At 40.9% G+C, this 19,682-nt stretch overlaps 1 protein-coding gene across 11 annotated transcripts in view; it reads left to right on the forward strand.

Annotated features, from left to right (window-relative positions):
• rbm47 (RNA binding motif protein 47) overlaps positions 1–19,365 on the forward strand; it is a 31,169-nt gene extending 11,804 nt beyond the window's left edge. For 5 of the 11 annotated variants that reach the window (XM_034688082.1, XM_034688084.1, XM_034688083.1 and 2 more), the window contains 6 exons: positions 10,468–11,325; positions 11,422–11,749; positions 12,212–12,235; positions 12,700–12,909; positions 14,967–15,157; positions 16,185–19,365. In XM_034688082.1, coding sequence (XP_034543973.1) covers positions 10,498–11,325; positions 11,422–11,749; positions 12,212–12,235; positions 12,700–12,909; positions 14,967–15,157; positions 16,185–16,436 — 1,833 coding nt within the window. In that variant the 5' untranslated portion in view covers positions 10,468–10,497 and the 3' untranslated portion in view covers positions 16,437–19,365. Of the gene's footprint in view, positions 1–8; positions 140–10,467; positions 11,326–11,421; positions 11,750–12,211; positions 12,236–12,699; positions 12,910–14,966; positions 15,158–16,184 lie in introns of those variants that run through there. The other 6 variants (XM_034688090.1, XM_034688089.1, XM_034688088.1 and 3 more) reach the window with 4 other exon arrangements.
• The last annotated feature ends 317 nt before the right edge of the window (positions 19,366–19,682 follow it).

Here is a 19,682-nt window from a genome sequence, read left to right on the forward strand (position 1 = left end):
CCTCAGCGTGTCACAGTTAGAGGAGGGTGAAGTTTCAGACAGGTGTGAATGTACAAAGTGACTTGAGAAGGCCAGAAAAGCACCAGTTGCATCTTCTCAGCTGCTCGTCAGTGTCTGCGCTCCTTGCTTTGGGATACAGGTAAAGTGTTGATGTTGACCTGCATGTGTATTTTTTTTTTTTTAATGTCTCTGTGCTAATGACGTGTCTTGGTTTGGTCTCTTTAAACACATGTCATATCTTCATGTTGTTGTTTCACTCTGTCATTGAAGTATCACGTTTTGCATCCCTAAAATCTTGATCTTGTAGCCGTGTAAATTCAGATTCTCTCAGATTTTAATTTGTTGGACTTGTTTATGTAAAATAAACTAACACACTAAGTTTGCCTCAGCACTGTTAATGACTTGTTAATGACTTAAAGTTTTTACCAGCTCTTTTGGCTCAACATAAGACAGTATTTAGTAAAGCAGCACTTGTCTTCTACTGAATACCTCTCTTGCTACTAGTAAATTAGTCCTTTGCATTTGAGTTTATCACACTTCCCTGTTTCAGTGTTTCATCACAGACAAAATGACAACAAAAGGCACTTAAACCAATCAGTGATTGGAAGGGAGATCAAGATATCCTTACAATGAAACCAGTGGAACCAGTGGAGTGGCCTGACACTGTATGTGCATATGAGTGTGAGTGTGTGTGTGTGTTAAGGGTGGGGGATAAAAATGCTTCAGTGACTAAATGGTAGGGCTGATGTTATAACCTACAGACTTCCGGGTTGTTCATCATATAATCTGTGGACTTTTACCCCTCTTAGGTGAGCTGTTTGTTGTGTGTGTGTGTGTGTGTGTGTGTGTGTGTGTGTGTGTGTGTGTGTGTGTGTGTGTGTGTGTGTGTGCATGCGTGTGTTTGTGTGTACTTTCCTGTGTGACAGAGACAGATCTGGAGCTAATTATCATATGTTTGAGCTGCTATCATAAGTTTAAAGGCTAAATAAGTAGTGAAAATAAGTCTGATTTGACATTTTTAAGGATTATTATTTAGGAACAGTTCTGGGTTTTACTCAAACAAAGCTATTGTGTTGACAGAAGTGTTATTTCAGTTACAAGTTTCTGCAATTGTTCCATTGTAGGAGTCTGACACACGCTCTCTAGACCGTGTTTGCCGACAGGGAGGGCCGTTGTTTGATTATAAAAGTGTGTATGAAGGTTAACTCCTTTGTAAGCCTGTGCAGTTTATAGGATGCTGGAAAAAGAAGAGATTTTTTCCAAACATTTGAGTCATTACCGCTCTATGTATCAAATATCACCTACTCCTTAGCCTTAAATCTTGCTAGTTTCTCCCATAGACTGTAAATAAAAATGGACAGCGTTGCTCCGCCTCTTCCCGTTGTACAGTTCTGAAGCCAAAAAATCCCTCTCCTGGGCGCAGCCATTGTGCAGCCAGAGCCTGTGAAGCCTTTGTAATAAGCTCCGCCCTACAGCGTAACGTCACAAGACGCTGAGTGTCCTGTGAAGTTTCGTTCTACGGCGGCTGTGAATCAAAGGAAACCCGGAAGTAAAACCCCGTTTTTTAAACTCTTATAACTAACGAAAAAGAAACTTTTCAGAAAAAAGAGGCCTTGAACACAAAACAGTCAAATACTAACTACATATAACCACAGCATACGGATGTGAGAAACATTCGTACGACGTGTATTTATTTTTTAAAGTTTGACGGATTTTTTGACCTATACTGCAGCCAGCCACCAGGGGGCAGTCACACTGATGAAAGCCTCCCCACCAGGGCTGTATCCGGCACGCTTGGTTTCTCCTTACACATACGCACACACACACTCAGGGGGCCACTAAAGCCTCTATCACGAGTGTGTGACACTGTCAACGTCAGTAGTAATTGTCTGAAATAATGTCCGCCATGGCCTTGAACAGGCTAGCTGATTAGCTTGAGGAATGTGTTTGCCAAAGGAAAAAAAGTTCCTTTTGGCCAATGCTAAAGCAAGCTAAAGCTAAAGCAGCTCTTGTGATTATAGTGACTGTTGCTGTGTGAGGGGACATGTGTGGCAAGGTTCAAGTTGAGCTTTCTATCCTGTCATGCTTTGTATTAAGGCTGGTTCAAAGACTCTGAGTGCAAGCTAAAGTTTGTATCAGTGCTGTTATTGAGTCAAAACGAAAATGTGAAGATAGAGGCTCCTTGTTGCTTATAATTTAGGAGTGTTTAAGTCCAATGCCAGTGTTTTGAGTGAACAAATGTGAAGGTCCTGATGGCAGGGGGGCTCTCAGAGTAAATGAGCTGGAATCATCCCTTTGCTGTGGAGTTGAAGGCGGTCACTTGCGCGCTCTTCATGACCTGAAATTCTCCAGGCCAGTTTCACAGTGAAGGACTTTTCAGCTCTGTGGGAGGCCTATTTGTTAGCCTCATTTGCTCCTCTACATCTGGTCTTTTCCTCCTCTAACCTCCCGCCACACTTTCTCCCTTCATCCCCCCCGTCCCCTCCCCAGCTTGTCCTCCTCTCCACACCTTCCTTGTTCTCCTCCCTGCCGGCTGCTCTCCTTTGAGCTTGAGTGAACCAGAGGAATGAGGGTGACAGGTACATGGATGGAAGGAGAGTGGAGGGGAAGGAGGGCTACTAGAAGGAGGCAGGAGGGAGCAGAAGCGAAAAACAGGGTCTCAGATTTTGGAAAAAATAGATTAGATCCTTATAATGTGAATCGTTTTTTTTTTTCTTTGAACATGAGTATGGTTGTAAATTATCCTACTACAGTTTTGATTATCTTATTGAAACAGCTGCAAAAGCTACCACTCATATCAAACTGTGCAAAATAACTGAAAATGCAGCTGAAGTTTTAGATCCAAAATTCAAACACAGGGCTGCAGATACTTGTTCTCTGCAGGTCCATCACCACAAGCAAACCCTTGTGTAAAATCACATCATAATTTCATTAAAGCCCCCATTATTTTTTAAGTCTTGCACAAATAACTTGAGCTGCGAGTTGGGGACTAGAGCGTACTGTCACTTCTTTAAAAGGCAAATGAAAGAAGAAGATATCTTAGGACACAAGGATAACATAGTTCCTTGTAATTGTGACATAACTCTTCATCCTGTTTTATCCTGCTGCAGTCAGCGTGCTGACAGTCGAGCTGTGTGAACCGCTGTGTGAGGACATCATGTGTGCTGAGGGGTCAGCTGAAGTTCTCACTTCTCCTCTCTCAGGTTGAGGTTTCACTTTGTGTTCTGGTCGCATATGTGAGCAAAAAGACACTGAAATAAGCTTTTATCTGTGTTGTCGTGTGTCTGTTAGGGTTATTATCAGTCAAGGTCTTCCACTTCTAACTTTAAATGCTTTCAATCTGAAAATATATTGATCATTAAATTGTTTTGATACTATAAAGGTGTGTATATTGCCTGAAATAACCAAATATTCTGAGACACTGCAGTAAAAAACACTGCTGGAAGCTTTATTCTGATATGATTTAAGCAGTTTGTTAGTTTAGTCTGAGAAGAACATCTTCCTTGAAAGCACTGCAGTGTGTACTTCTAAAGTTCGTACTGCAAAGCTTAAATTAACAGCAGGTTCTGCCATCTTTTTACATGCTACTCATTGACTTACATGGATGACTTGTAATAACAGATGGCAGTCAGCAAGGCTTTATAAACTGACTTTTCTTCTGCTTATGTACATATTTTGGCTGTGTGGTAGATTCCTATGTGTATGTTTGCAATGGGTGTGTGAGCTGTGTGAGACCCTGGCCTTGAAGGGAACCAGTTTTTCTATTAATAACAACAACTAATGAGAACTCTCCAATTTGAATACTTATGATGTAGAACTACGTAAAGTATGATTTGATGTTTGCAAATCAATCCTGAGTCACACATAACTCATACTATCTCTGTATACATCATATCTTTATAATGTTATGGCCAAGTTTTCCACATATTCTTACCTCAGACCTCCATTGTTTTTCAGAATAAAAAAGAGTCCCTGACAAATACACAATTTCAAGCTACTAGAATAATGCTCTCTGGAGTCAAATATTAAAGTGTTTCAGGAGTTTCATTGGTCTTTCATTATAAATGGACATATTTGTGATGATAGACAGTGGTAGTACATTCTTGGTTTTGTCTTTTTACAGTATTTGTTGACAAGATGAAAAATAGTAGGGTAGAGTAACACCAGCAATATCCTATGTATTTTTTAACAACCGTTTTCAACAAATCAAGGTTAAACCTGAAGCTGTGGATGTATCCAGTTTGAAGTTTTTAAGTGCCTAACAAATGATTTAAAGAAGGTGTTCAATGATTAAGAGGTAACGGACATTAAATGTTTTTCCACCATCTTGTTTTTTCGTGATGTGCTCAACGATTAACCGTTGACCTGATGGTGCTGCTGTGCGGTCACCAGAACACCTGACCCGTCTGACCCTTCTGAGGACTATCTGAATCCTGATTGGCTCTCACTGATGACTGATGGTTAATCTTTGTATAAGATTGACCCTCTGGCTAAGTGGAAGGCCCTGATGTTACTGATCTGTGAGCCTGCTCTCCAAAAATCTGCATTTCATGGCGTTGGAACAAACGCCTTTGATTAGGCAAAGTTCCACAAAAATACACACACCTTCATGTACATATTTCAACACCCACAAATTACAGACACACCTTTCTGCAGTTCTAAGAATTGGATTAAATCAGTCTTAATTCAGGGTAATTATTTAGCAAGTTTTGTAATTACTGGTTGATTTTGCAAGCAAATAAAATCTGCCACAGTTCATTCACTCACAATTGTATGTCTTCCTATTACAGATACTTCTTAATCTCTTCTTTCTTCTCTTTTCCATCATTCTCAGGTCTTTATGCTAAAAAGACTCTTCCCTCTGCTGTTTACTCAGTCGTTAAGGAGTGGGGCTGGTTTCAATAGCAGCTGAAACTCAACGCACTGTTGACCACACACTGTGACTTTCATCTCTCTCCCTTTCACCCCATCTGCTCTCTCTGTCCCTCACTCCCTCTTCTCTCCCTCCTTTCAGAGCACTGAGGGCCCTTTTTGAGACTGAAACTTTCTTGGGAAATAATGTTCTCTTGTCTGTCTGTATTTTCTCTCGGCCGTCTCTCTATCTGCTCTCTTGACTGCCCAGGAAGGTGTGTGATGTTTGCTTAAGTTAAGCTGAGCGGGGAACATGTCCTCCGTTGTTAGGTACAAAAAAAAAAAATGTGCGCACATGCTCGGCCACACACACACACACACACACACACACACACACACACACACACACACACACACCTACACACACACACACACACACACACACACACACACACACAACCACACACACACACACACACACACACACACACACACACACACACACACACACACACACACACACACACACACACACCACACTTAGACACACTTGCAGTCTTGTGCTGACATGACATAAATCAATCTTGTGGTGGCTCCCAGGCAGATTTTCCTAAAGACAACAGCATGAGGAAGTTTTTCAGACCCCAGCTTGAACGTTTCTTGACTTGTTGTTTTTTCTGTGATTTCTGCATCTCTAAGCACAAAAACCATACAACCACAAAACTACTCTTCCCATAAGCCCTCTCTCCTCCCACTGACTGTGTCTGCATTAGTCACGGGATGAAGGTTTGTAGGCTTGTGCTACACCTGCTCTTGTGTGTATTTATCAGCAATGCAAGAGGTACTCTGATCATTAATTTAACAGTACTTATTAGTAAAAGTTTAATAGCCATATTTACCCAAATTATTAAAAGTAAAGTATCCAAATTGCAGAAAAATGTGTGGCCCTTGTGACTTATATTTTGTATGACAGTATAACAGATGCATCAGTGTGTTTGTTACATTTTTATAGACAGGGTGGGGCTTATTTATTTTTACTAATCTGTGTTATTTCTTTCCAATTCTGGAGAGTTGTACCGCCATGGGCAAAAAAAAATGTAAATAGCACCATCCAGGTAACTTGAAGCAGAAGATTGCTCTTCCTGGAAGTGCAGACGACACTGACAACATTTGAAACCTGATATGAATACACACTCTTCAGTAAGGGGTCACACAAGTTCAAAAGGAGTGGAAACACTTGTTTAGTGAGGGATAATGTATAGTGAGTGGGTTGCTGTAGTGGAATGGGACCCTGACAGGATAAGTGTTTTTCAGTCTTTCAGTTACTGTCCTTTGTCTTTGGCTCTTTTCTTGGTTTTCTCACTAGAAACGACCCAGCGTCAAAGTAAAATGTACTTTTTTCTGCACATTGATATGATTACAGTTAGTCTTCAAGAGTATGGGATTGGGGGGGGCAGTTTAGCTTTGTGGCTAAATCTAGCGCTCCATGTTGAGAGGCTAAAAACTTTGTAGCTGTTGCTAATGCTGCTGCTATTAAATGGTACAAAGTAATGACCAATCAGAATCAAGTATTATAGTACTTATTAGAGTGTTTGAGTAAAAGCAGTCAAGTAGTATTTATTTATTTCCTGCTGAAATTCTTAAAGGATCAAACCCAGGACACATACACACATTAACTTTAAGTACCTGTTTTAGCTCCACCCTCTTCACCTCTCATGCTTGCTGCCTTGGCTCAGTGTGTGTGTGCTCAGTGTGCGTGTGTGCTCAGTGTTCGTGTGTGTGTGTGTGTGTGTGTGTGTGTGTGTGTGTGTGTGTGTGTGTGTGTGTGTGTGTGTGTGTGGTGCAGAGGAGGCCGGCCTCTGTGCTCAGTGCCCTGCTGTACCTGTCTCTCATGGAGGTGGAGTAACACTCCCAGAGCAGGCGGCCAAGCAGCAGAGAGCTGTGAAGCAACAGGGGTAGCTATCCTCCCATCTCTGCTTCTCCTTCCTCTTCTCCTCTTCACCAACATCCCATCTGCTCTGATATCCTGCTCAGGATTTCTGCTTTGTCTCACTCTCACTTCCCTCTCACTGCCTGTTTCTTCCATTTCCAATGAAAAGGTTTTATAACTTATAACTTATGTTTCAGTATTTACATCAAAGAATTTGCCTAATTTTTAAAGCCAAGGTTGAATACTTTTCGCATGACTCAGCTGATGTCATACTGTGTGTGAGTTGTGTGTGAGAACGGCAGGATTTGGGTGTTTGTAAGCACTGTTGTTTCAGTGATCCTCTTCTGCTGCCTTGTGACCCTGTCGTTAGGGGCTGCTGGGTAAAAGTCGTGAGTCAATCGCCTCCACGTGTCCACGTGTGTGTGTGTGTGTGTGTGTGTGTGTGTGTTTGTGTATGTGTACACAGCTAAGATGGCGGCATCCTAAGGCCTGTTTTCTTCAGAGCACTGGATCAATGTCACTCAGGATAGAACACCAAACTAAGGGGTGCATTGTTTCCTACACACTTGGTTTACTTTGTTTCTTAATCTGCAATAAATAAGGAGCCAAAGAGAGGTTTGTCAGCTTACAAACTGTTGAATAAAACCACTGAAGAGAACAAGTGAGTAATGTTGGTTTAATGTCATTTCAGTGACAAAAGGCATTAAGTGTTCTTCCTCTTTCTCACTGTGAGGAACTTTTAGTGCTTTTCATTTGCTTTGTGGTAAAGGTGGAATATGCTAGCAATGGTTGATCTGTGTCATGATATAAACCGGAGGAAGCCTGTAAAAGCTTTTGTGTCTGATCATAAAGCAATGCAGTCTCCAATAAGCTGCTGTTAATACGTAGAGAATCAGGTGCTTCTATCAATCATAAACACAATGTAATGGGTAATCTCCTCAGCTATAACTGGAACACTTTAACCTGGCAGGTTGCTGCTACTACCAATAAAATTTGTACTTCCTTTGTAGTGTGCAAGTGAGCCAGTTCTTCCCTCCTCTGCTTAGTTCACAACCTTTGACCAGGTGAACTCTCAGTCTGAGCTCTGCACGTCGGCGTAGATTATGTTTTACCTAATAGCTGCTCACTGTTCCTGTTTCCCTGCTGGAGAGAGGTAAAGTCAGGATAGAAGAATCATGCATGAAGCGTCACATTTGATGAAGTCTTTTGTATCTGTAAATCTTTATGCCCTCTGTGAGTAGAGGCTGTGATTTGTGTTCATCCTGGTTAATCATCAACCTGTTGCTGCCTCAGTTTTACTGCTCTCTCACATACGCACGCATACACACTGCATGCAATTGCATGCCCTTATGTTCAGGGCTAGATCTTAAAAGGTTCCAATTTTCAAGCAAATTAGTTTTCCGTCTCATTATGTTCCAGTTCTTTCTGATGATGCATTGTTTTTCTTCTTTTTTCTTTGCACACATTTCTTTCTTGTGAAACACTTTTTTAGATAAATACACTGCAAATATATCCCACTTGCACACTGCCTATTATCATTTTCTTGTTTTTACAAAGGAAGAAAGAATATAACATTGAGTTTCACTTCTAACTCACTAAGTACTGTGATTTCCTGAGTGTCCCCTCAAAAAAGGGAGACCTCAGCACAACCGTGATCAGCACTGAGGAAGTTTGGAATGTCTCCAAGTGGTCAAAAGCAGGAAATACGTTGCCCCATGCCGAGAAGGAAGAGTGAATTTTTCATATTTCAACACACACACACACACCGACAAAATATTGAGTCTTACTCTGCCAGCAAAAGTGTTGACCCCACAGTGTCACACAGCTTCTTTTTTATCACCAAGTAGAACTCCCAAAGTGAATATTGTCCTCCCTTTGTCATCAGCCTGGCCAGATAAGGCTGGCCAGATAAGAGATGGAGTCATGTTAGCACTTCACACAATAGAAGGAACAGAGGGAGAGCTCGTTGAGCTGTGGAGGCAGAGGAAAACAACACAGAGAAGTGACTAAAAGGCTCTTCTAATTGAGCAGGCTAGTAGGGAAACGTTGTGTGTTATTTTTGTGCAGTAGTGAATCCTTGATAAATGTCCCAAAAATGGATATTTTCATTTAACGTAATGTCATGTTGACCTGTGTCAGCATGCTGCAGCCTCTTACTAAAGATAGAAGGAGGAAACAACATCCTATCTTTGGATACTCTTAGTTTGGGTTTTTCTGTTCACCCAATGCCCTCATTTTGACCTTAATATAGTTTTATGAAGTCATAAGGAAATGTGGGAGGAATGTAGCACAGAGTTTACTTTGCATATTGGCTGACCTCTTTCTCAAAATAACTATGTAGTTGGCATTTGCATCATTTTTGTTCCTATGTGACAAAATTATGAGGAACATTTCAGATAACTCTAACCCCCAAGGAGAGTAGGATATAGGGTCAAGTCAAACGAGTGCGTGCTTTTCCATGGTTGCTCAGCTTTGTAGTGTTCTACCTTTGTTGACTACTTCACCCATATCCATCAAAGTCCAGGCAATCTTGTGACTCACAAACACACACACACACACTGCATACCTAACTACTTTATAAGTCAGAGGCTGTTTTTCACTCGGCCTATTTGCTTACATGATGTTCAGTACGGCAAGTGTTTTGCTTTGGATGTGCTTTGATTGGTTGCCTCAGTGTTTTTACACTGCGTGGAGATTTGGGGATTTAAATCGCTGTGGATTTTTCCGTTCTGAATGCAGGCAGTGTTGGAAAATAACAAAGTAAGAGGTTTATGCTCAGGAAGCCGATTTCTGATTGTTCTCTGTTCCTTTTATAGGGCTGCAGCTCTTAATGAAGTGGCACACACAAACACACACACAAACAAGAAGCTTAATGCACTTGCTGTTTAAATCCAACACCCTCTTGTGGCGTGTGTGTGTGTGTAACAGATTCATGCATATGATAGATTATAGAGAACAGCTTTTTGTTACAGAATGGAGTCAATGGGGTCATTTTTTACTCAAAATTCCTTTTATAGCTTAACACAAACTTACTCCTCACACACTAACAAACACACACACACACACACACACACACACACATACACACACACACACACACTCACACGCACTCACACGCACACACACAGACACACGCACACACACACACACACACACACACACACACACACACACACACACACACACACACACACACACACACACACACACACACACACACACACACACACACACACACACACAGGTTTTATCATGAGCATGTGACCAAGTCATACCCAGTGAACCTTGAGCTGGAGGTTTCAGGGTTTACAGCCCTTCATTCTCCCTGATAGGGGTCAGAGGTCAGCAGAGGATCTGAAGAGCTCAACAAAACAAGGTTGTAAAACCACTGATAAGGAATGGTGCCCTGTGGATTTATAGATGCTGTATTTTCTATCTGTACAGGTCACACAATGCACTTTGATTAGTTTGTCATGCAGATAATCTGGCATGGGATTGTTCCAGTTAATTGGTGATAATTGCGTGTATACAGGTGAACAACCACAATAGAGATTTATTTGTCAACTTCTCAGGAGTGCACTGTTTTTATTTCCCCCCTTCCTTCTTGAGTTTCATAATCTGTGTTAAAATGTGATTTATGCAATGCTGCAATGTTTCATAAACTTGTCTCTTGTTTTCCTCTTCAGGCCCAGATCTGATTGGATGGTTTTGTCAGAATGACTGCCGAAGATCCTGCTTCTTCCTCAACCATGAGCAATAACGCTGCCCCCTCCAAACCCTCCGGTGCCTCCCTCCACTCTCTTCATGGACAGATCAACGTCCCTGAGGGGGTTGTAGGTGCTCACAACGAGGCTGCTCTTGTGGCTCTTATGGAGCGCACTGGTTACACTATGGTCCAGGAAAATGGTCAGCGTAAATACGGCCCTCCTCCTGGATGGAACGCTGCATCTCCACCACGGGGATGTGAAATCTTTGTGGGCAAGATCCCACGGGACGTTTATGAGGATGAGCTGGTCCCAGTGTTTGAGTCCGTAGGCCGCATTTACGAGATGCGGCTCATGATGGACTTTGATGGGAAGAATCGAGGGTACGCATTTGTTATGTACACAGAAAAACACGAGGCCAAGCGGGCTGTACGGGAGCTCAACAACTATGAGGTGAGACCTGGGAGGCTTTTGGGGGTCTGCTCCTCTGTAGACAACTGTCGTCTTTTCATTGGTGGCATTCCCAAGACCAAAAAACGTGAGGAGATCCTTGAGGAAGTCTCCAAAGTGACAGAAGGGGTACTAGACGTCATAGTTTATGCCAGCGCAGCAGACAAAATGAAGAACCGAGGCTTTGCCTTTGTTGAGTATGAGTCACACCGTGCTGCTGCCATGGCTCGCAGGAAGCTGATGCCTGGACGTATCCAGCTGTGGGGCCACCAGATCGCAGTGGACTGGGCAGAACCAGAGATCGATGTGGATGAAGATGTTATGGAGACAGTAAAGATCCTGTATGTGAGGAATCTAATGATGGAGACCAGTGAGGAGACGATCAGACAGGTAGGATTGAGCCTTCAGTTCAAAGGTTTTATTGTGAAAATTGTTCTTGGACTTGAAGAGATACTGTAGCCAACAATTCTTGTCCCTGTCAACCAGGTGTTCAGCCAGTGGAACCCTGGATGTGTCGAACGTGTGAAGAAAATCCGTGACTATGCCTTCGTCCACTTTACCTCCCGGGACGATGCTGTCCTGGCCATGGACCACCTCAATGGAACAGAGGTGGAGGGATCCTGCATCGAAGTGACGCTCGCCAAGCCAGTTGATAAAGAGCAGTACTCTCGCCAGAAGGCCTCCAAGGGGGCCTCTGCCACCCCAGAGGCTACTCCGCAGAACTACGTTTACCAGTGTGATCCTTACACATTGGCCTACTACGGTTATCCCTACAACACCCTCATTGGACCCAACAGGGATTACTTCGTCAAAGGTAAGAACTTTTTTTCTCTCATTTAGTTCCAGAAATGGTCAGTTTCAAAAGTATTCCTCTGACAGCCAGCTACTTCTGTAAATGTCAGTCACAGTTAAAATTCTTTGACCAATGCACTGCTAAAGATCTTGTTTGTGCATCCAAACAATGTTATTATATGAACAATGACATTAAAGCTACATATATAAGGATCTGTGATTGTTTTAAATGGTCATGATGACTATGATAATGACCAAATCTTATGACAGCAATTTCATTTGAAAAGTTTGAAATTATTTAACTGATGATGGTTTTGTGAATGGAAATCAGTAAGATATAAAGAGCCAAAGACAAAACAAGGTGATGGACCAATGAATGCTAATCCTGTTACCTTTGATGATTGATTACATTTGGTCTCTGGGTGGTAGCAGGAGAATCTATTTGACTTTCAACAATCATTGTGTTTTGGTTTTCTCTCCAAAGGATCCCCAATGATACAGAACAATGGTAATCTCTCACATCCTTATTCCTACTTATTCTTTCAATAAACAATGAGCTTCTTTGCCATGTGACAAACTATACGTTTTCTAACACCATCCTTTTCCTGCTGTGCTGTCAACTCCCATTTCATGCTGGGTTATTGCGGAGATCAGGACAAAGCTGAGAACTTGTAGGAAAACCATGTTACAGCTCCTTGATCTCCGAGAATCAGAAATGTGCTCAGAAAAAAAAGCTTAAAGAACTTAAAAACTCATGAACTTTACCTGAAACTTTTAAATAATCTCCAGTAGGAGTAGATTTTGCCTTAATTCAGGTTTAGGGACAACAAAGTCTATCTTGTCCTGATACCTTCAAAAAAGTTCTAAACCCATCATAAATGTCGCCCTGCGTTACCCTAGTCAACTTTCAGTACAAATAGCCCCAGTTCGGCCCAACCACCAGTCATCATATTACTTTAATTGTATTTTAAGCAGGTACTGTGCGAGGCCGTGGTCGTGCCGCTGCAGGTAACCGTACCCCTGGACCACGGGGGTCATACCTTGGGGGTTATTCTGCTGGTCGTGGCATCTACAGCCGTTACCATGAGGGCAAGACCAAGCAGCTTGACAAGCCATATGAGCTGATGCCCAGTCTGGAGCTTGCTGCCTCCGTCAACTCCGTTGGCATGAAACCTGGCACAAGTCAGTGAGATAGATTTATCCATCCGTGTCCTTGCCCATCTCCAAAGCCTTTACTAAACCTACCAGCTCATAATTTCTCTTGTTTCCTCTCTGGTTTGAAGACCTCAAGAAGGTGGTTGTTGCTGGATGGTCATGTGCAAAAGGACTTTTTAGTGATGAATAATGACACGACAAACCTGTCCTTTCTAGCATGACCGGAAAGAAACAGCCATGTTTTTACCTTATTCTTTCTCTCATCCAAATTTGACTTACCTGATGTTCAGACCCAACAGTGCTGTGTAGCAAGGAAATTATTAGATTTGCCATCTTAGTATTTTACCAGATATCAGAGTGCTGGGTCAAGCAGAAAAGTATTTTTTTTGTGAGATCAAACTACGTTTTACACGTAGTGGATTTGCTTCGCTTGGGTGAGATTAATTAAAGCCTCCGTGAAGAGTTATTCTCTAGCTATGAAACAGATTAAAATGAACATTTCCTCGTTATGGCCTACAAAAGCAAATGAAACTATCAACTGCAAGATTGACAATTTAGATATTTTTAATGCCTGTAATCCCTGTGACGGGGAGGTGCCAGACGAGATGCCTTTTTTTTTTACAGCAAATAATCATATCAAATGATACATTTGTCTGTTAGAATGAAGAAAACACTAATTATGTATGTACAGGATAAGATCAGCAAGGATATAAGAGATATCACTTTGTCTACAGGGGGCGCCAAATTAGGCACAATCAGAACAGGAGCTTTAAACATCTGAGAGCTCATGTTGTCCGTCTGAACATTGCAACAATTCCACAATCTCCTCCTTTCAAAGCAAAGCAATACCAATTTTTTTCTGAAATGTTTGATCCTGTCTTGTCATTTCTTTGAATTATTGCTGTAAAAATTAATGAAAACACGAATCTCACAAAAGATTTGACGTTTTTTTTATCGTTCAACAAATGAAACTGCTGGCAAAGTCATTGATTATTCTTCTGTTAGTAGAACAGTTGCTTCAGCCTTTGTGGTGTGAGGAAAGTTTTGGTCAAGAAGAAAGCTGGAATGTGAAACTAAATGTACAAGCTGGATGTCTTATTTCCTTTTTTCTAACGTGTTCTGGTGACTCTGCTCTGATCACAAGTTTAATACCAGTGTAAGGTAGGTCTGTGTCCTTTCTATTGATCCAAACATCTTTTATTGTGCAATTCAAGAAGTAGCCTGTAGTGTAAGACAGACTGAATCTCTGCTACTGTTCCAGCAAGGGACATTCTGAAAGTAGTTGTAGAGATGTTTGATTTGAAAAGAATAATTGTATTTATAGTGCAACATCCAAATTCTAAGTTTCAATATCACAATATAACAAGTTCAAGAAAGAAATGCATACACTGGTATTATTCTTTAATCTTCAAGTTGTAAAACAAAAATCTACTAAACCTTCCAATCTTGCTTTTTAAAATTGTATCTCATTTTGAACTACATTCCTCTATACAAAAGAAATGTGTTTGGTGATCAGACATCTGTGTTGTCTAGTTTTTGGCCAAGTGACCCCAATCTGGACCTCAGTCTTAGTCCCACTGTGTGGAATCACAGGATCACCACCAAATTGAAAAGACTTTTGTCCATCTGAAACAATGACTGACGTTGTGTTCAGTGTGTGTGTGTGTGTGTGTGTGTGTGTGTGTGTGTGTGTGTGTGTGTGTGTGTGTGTGTGTGTGTGTGTGTGTGTGTATGTGTGTGTTTATGTGTCAGAGCATTGAGGTTAATCCGCTTTTGAGCACCATCATAATCCAAATCACACCCAAACGCCAACTTTTGTCAGTAATTTACTTTTCCTTCTTTCCTCAATTGTTTTTTTTAACCTCTTCTGCCCTATTTATCCCTCGCTGCAATAACATTAATCACTCTTTTCATAGATCACCTTCAGATTGAAAAATGCTTCCTTCTTTCTGAGCATGGGCTCATGCATGTGTGTGTCTCCTGCTATTATTTCCTATCCTTTTAAAAATCTCTTCACTCACTCTGATGCTTTTAATGTCCCCTTTGTTATCCAAGCTCTCACTCTTGTATCTTTTTGCGTGCAGTGGCGTTGCCGGGCTTAGGTGGGCAATACCCAGTGTTCAGTGCAGCTCCTACAGCTAAACTGATGGAGGAGGGGAAGGTGCACACAGTGGAGCACCTAATCAACCCTCTGGCCATGCAACACCCTGAACACACCACCGCTTCTGCTGCTGCTACAGTGTTGCCTGCAGTCTCCACCCCTCCACCGTTCCAGGTGTGCATAACGACACTGTTGTATGTTACACAGACACATAAACATGTTTAAATATGATCAGCTCTGTTGAAGAGGGGAAGGATCCATCTCCATATCATGACATGTGGTTGGATGGTCACTGTGTCAAACGATTTTTTGACCAGATTTTATCCTAGAGTTACTGAAAAAAAGTTACTGAACATTTTCTGACACACAGTGGACAGTTTTTAAGACGTATTTTACTAGCCAACTACATTTTCAGGGATATAATGACAGATCAACATCACACGGACTACTTTTGGGGTGAAAGCTCGAAGATTACTTAATTATAATCAAAAGCGATACTCCGTACCAAAAAACTGCATTAATGCTGATTTCATTTAATTTTTAAAATAAGTTTTCTTGACAACAGGGTTTGAGAAACAGTGTGTAGGATTATCAAATGACTGGAAATTGGATCTAACAGATACCTATTCCCCTCATTATCCAATCAAAGCTGCAGAAGAAACACTGTGCTGCACTCTCTGTAGAAATAAAGCAATACATCTATGGAAATAAAAATACTTCAATTGTCCTTCTTAAAGTTAAAATATTCTAATTGAACATCCTTTAATGTATTTAATCTCTGCTAACACAACCCACATAATGGTCCTTTAAACACTGATCCTCAATCATTACTGATGGCTTGTGAAGTTGTGTCTGGCATTGTCATAATATCTATATACTTCAGAATAATGATAACACCGAATTAAGAGTCAAAACAGCATACAAAAATAAGTGTCTTGTTTTTAAGTAAATGAAGGGATGATCGTCTGTGTTAAATATACTATGGTCTACAGTGTTTATACTGTCTGAAACATTCTGTATTTGTACACTGGGGACTGTATTATGAATTCTTCAAGGTAAGAGCAACACACAGCTGAAAGCTTTCATTGAATGAATGTACAATGAATGTTCTGAATGTACTCTGAGCTGGTCATTGAGGACAAGCTTTAGAAATAATCTTATTCACTATAATCCTCGTTCTCCTTTCTTTTCTTTTCCCCAGGGCCGTCCAATTACTCCAGTCTATGCTATGGCCCATAATGTACAGCGTATCCCCACAGCCGGCGCACTGTATGGAGCTGGATACGTCCCCATCGCAAACTACGCTGCCAACACAGCAGCTCTAGCGGCTCTGCAGAAGAATGCAGCAGTTGCGGCTGCAGCATATGGGGGATACACAGGCTACGCAGTACCACAGGCTTTCCCCGCCGCGGCCTTCCAGCTGCCCATCCACGACGTCTACCAGACGTATTGATCATGGGGGTCAGACCACATAAAACAACAAAATCCCCTTGCATGTGACTGAACCACCACAGCAACATATGTTTATTGTAACATGCAGAAGCATCACTTGAACTACGAGCATCCAAAAGACTGAAGGAATGTCATTTGAATCAAATACCTGTCCCTCCTCCTGGCCTCACGGTATCATGGACCTGAGGGGACCATGAGACATTCTTTATCATGCAGCAGCACTGTATGTTTACTGAAAACAGTGATGCTGCACACAGAGGACAGTGCCTAAACAACAAGCATAACCTACATTTATGACAGTCACAACTCCAATCTCTATCTTTTTCTTTCAATGTGTCTCTGACCCCTGCCACCTTGGTTCTCTGGCTACAGTAACACTGAAGGTACACTCAAGTATTTATGAAGAGAGGATAGATATTTAAGGTTTTATTCTCTGTAGTTTTGACTCTCATGGGGAGGGTATTGTTTCACTCCTGCACAAATGAAAGATCTTTACACCATGTCTTAAAAATGTGCAAAACTTCAAAGTAAAAAGAGAAAATTTAATTGAAAGAAAGTAACCTTGCAACTGGAAGTATCTACTGACAAGAGAAGAAGCTGAAACTGTCTTTGGATTAACTAATGTTTTTTAGTTGTTTTTTTTCAATAATAAATAGTATTTTAGCCGATGTGCTGTAGGTGATGCTGTCCGTCCATGCTGGTTAAATGTGTATGCTTCAAACACGCCTCTTTGGTACTTTTTGGTTCTTTTAGTTTTTATTTGGTTGTTTTAAATGAAGGTTTTCAGTGTTTTTTCATTGGCCTGTAACTAGTTTGCATTGTTTTTTATGTCTCCTCTTTAAACTTAAGAGGCTTTTATCTTGAAGAAAAAAACTTTTCGGCCAAATGATATTGTGACAGATTCCTTTGGGGAACAAATACCAGAGAAAGAAAACTGGAAAGCTTTTTAGATGATGAGCAACATGTCTTATGTACAAACCTGATGGAGAGCAACATCAAGTACACTGAGTTGCTACCCATCCTGAGAAACTGCACCAACAGGGGACTAAGACTGAACAGATGTTAGTTTTTTTTCTCATATGTGTATTTCTTTATTGCTTTTTTTATTGTTTAAGGTGAACAAACATGGACAGAAATGAGAGACATTTTTCTAAATGGACTAGAGCTCTCTGTCGCTTCCTAAAGTGCTCCTTATTCTGCCATTGGCAACCAAAAAGACCTTAAGGCTACAAACACTCCATTTTCTGTGCCTGAATACAGTGCCTTACATCTGCAAACAGTATGTGCTAAACTTTGCTCTACACTGTGCCTTTTCTTACCAAGTGAAGCCCCTGCGGTTGGCACATCAAAGTTTGCTCCATGTATGTTTCCAGTGATCTGGATTTGTGGTATTACTGTATCGAGACAAGCAGGTTTCAGTCTCAAGGCTACCTCTCTCCTGTAGTCTCTTCTGGAATGCTCCTGCAGTAAAACACTCCTCTTTATTTCTCGTCCTTCAAACTGTGCTTGACCGAGGTGCACTTAAACGTATTTATAAAAGGCAAGAGATTGTGACTTTCAGAAGAAGAGATATGACATTCTGAGTATGAATTCATGTGTGAACTTTCAGTGTCTGTATATGTTTTTCTTTGTGGATAAGGCAAAAACATACAAATATCCAGATGAATGTTTGGAAGGCACTTTTTAAACTCTGCAGTGTGTTAGAAACAGGTGTAATGTTGGACTGGAATTAACTTGAGAAATACCTCAAGCTGAAATATACAAGTAGCCATGCATGTTTGTCACACAACACACAAACAGAGTGTATGCAGCAACAGCCATCTTTAAACGAGTGCAGGCAAAATGTTTGTATTGCTGGCTTGCAGTTTTGAACTTTTCAATTTTTTAAAATTCTATCTGTTTAAAGGGGATATTATTTGCTCATATTCTATTATCTCCTCATATATGTGACTACATTCTGCCCATAAAACTACACAAGTTCAACAGTGAGGATAACCAACACTTTGAGATTGCAGATGCGGTCATGTCTCCATCATGGCCCCAAGAAATCAAACAAAAAAATCCACTCCCCCCCAAAACGGAACTATTTGCTTGAGTCTCATCTCACTCTGTTCTACATTCAGCTGCTTTTCTCCTCTCTGAAACTGGATTTGAGATAGAAAATAAACTGCTGATAACTGCTTTTATTATTTTCTTGTATGATGACAATGAGGATATATTTAATATATGCATTACATGTGTTGTCTATGAAGTGAGAAGAAAAGGTATAATATATTCTTAAACATATTACTTTTCTGTATTTACACCTTGTTTAGGGATAACAGTCAGAGTAACAAAAGTAGAGAAAAATGTTTTTGCGCCAAAGTGTCCAATAGTTTTTAAAAATTCAAGGTTATTGTGTTTTTGTTATGTGTAATATTTGGTTTGCAATTTTTGAACTGGATTTGGTGTTATGAGTGGGGAATAAAATGGCTTATCAGGTTGAACAACACAATCTGAAATTGGCCCTTTCTCACAGCCTTTTTTATTTGACACTTTGAGCTGTGAGAGCTGCATCTTTGCATTTCTGTTTGTTGAAATTGCTAAAAGTCTCAATTAAAAATGGTCATCTAATTTTTATGGCAGAAAACATTTGAGTTCTGCTGCCTCCCACTCAAAACACCTGCTTTGCTTTCTCTTACCTGCATTTCACCCACACTACAGCCCCTGGTGTCAGTAGTGTGGCGCTTTATGCCTAGTTTAACATAGGTGTTACCATTTTAAAAATCTTCCTAGTGTGCCTTATTGCCAAGATGTGCCCTTTGCTTTTCCTTTGTAGACTGATGCAGACTGTTTTCTATCTGAAGGTTTGTTAAAAAAAAAAAAAGAATCTTGTTCGGTATTGTTATATTTATAGTGATAAGTAGATAAATAAAGCATTTTCAAAAGAAGTCAATGCTGTCATTCATTGTGTGTGCTGATGAAAAAGTATTCACTATTGTCTCAAATTGTCTGAGTCCTAGTTTTTGATTAATCTGCATAACAATATTAAGTCCCACATGAGTCAGAAGTTTCTTCAAAGGTCCAGAGTCAGAGCAGACTTTGACTCTGACCTCTGTGAATGGAAACCCATGCCTGACCTCATACATCAGCTAATATTATTAAGCAATGTGTCAGGGTGCAGAGGGTAGGGAGAACACAGTGTTTCATAAACTTCTCTGTGGCAGGTCAACTTTACTCCAGACACATGCTGAACCCAAGAGGAGTC

This window comes from Notolabrus celidotus, chromosome 7 (assembly GCF_009762535.1).
Source record: "Notolabrus celidotus isolate fNotCel1 chromosome 7, fNotCel1.pri, whole genome shotgun sequence".
Taxonomy (NCBI): domain Eukaryota; kingdom Metazoa; phylum Chordata; class Actinopteri; order Labriformes; family Labridae; genus Notolabrus; species Notolabrus celidotus.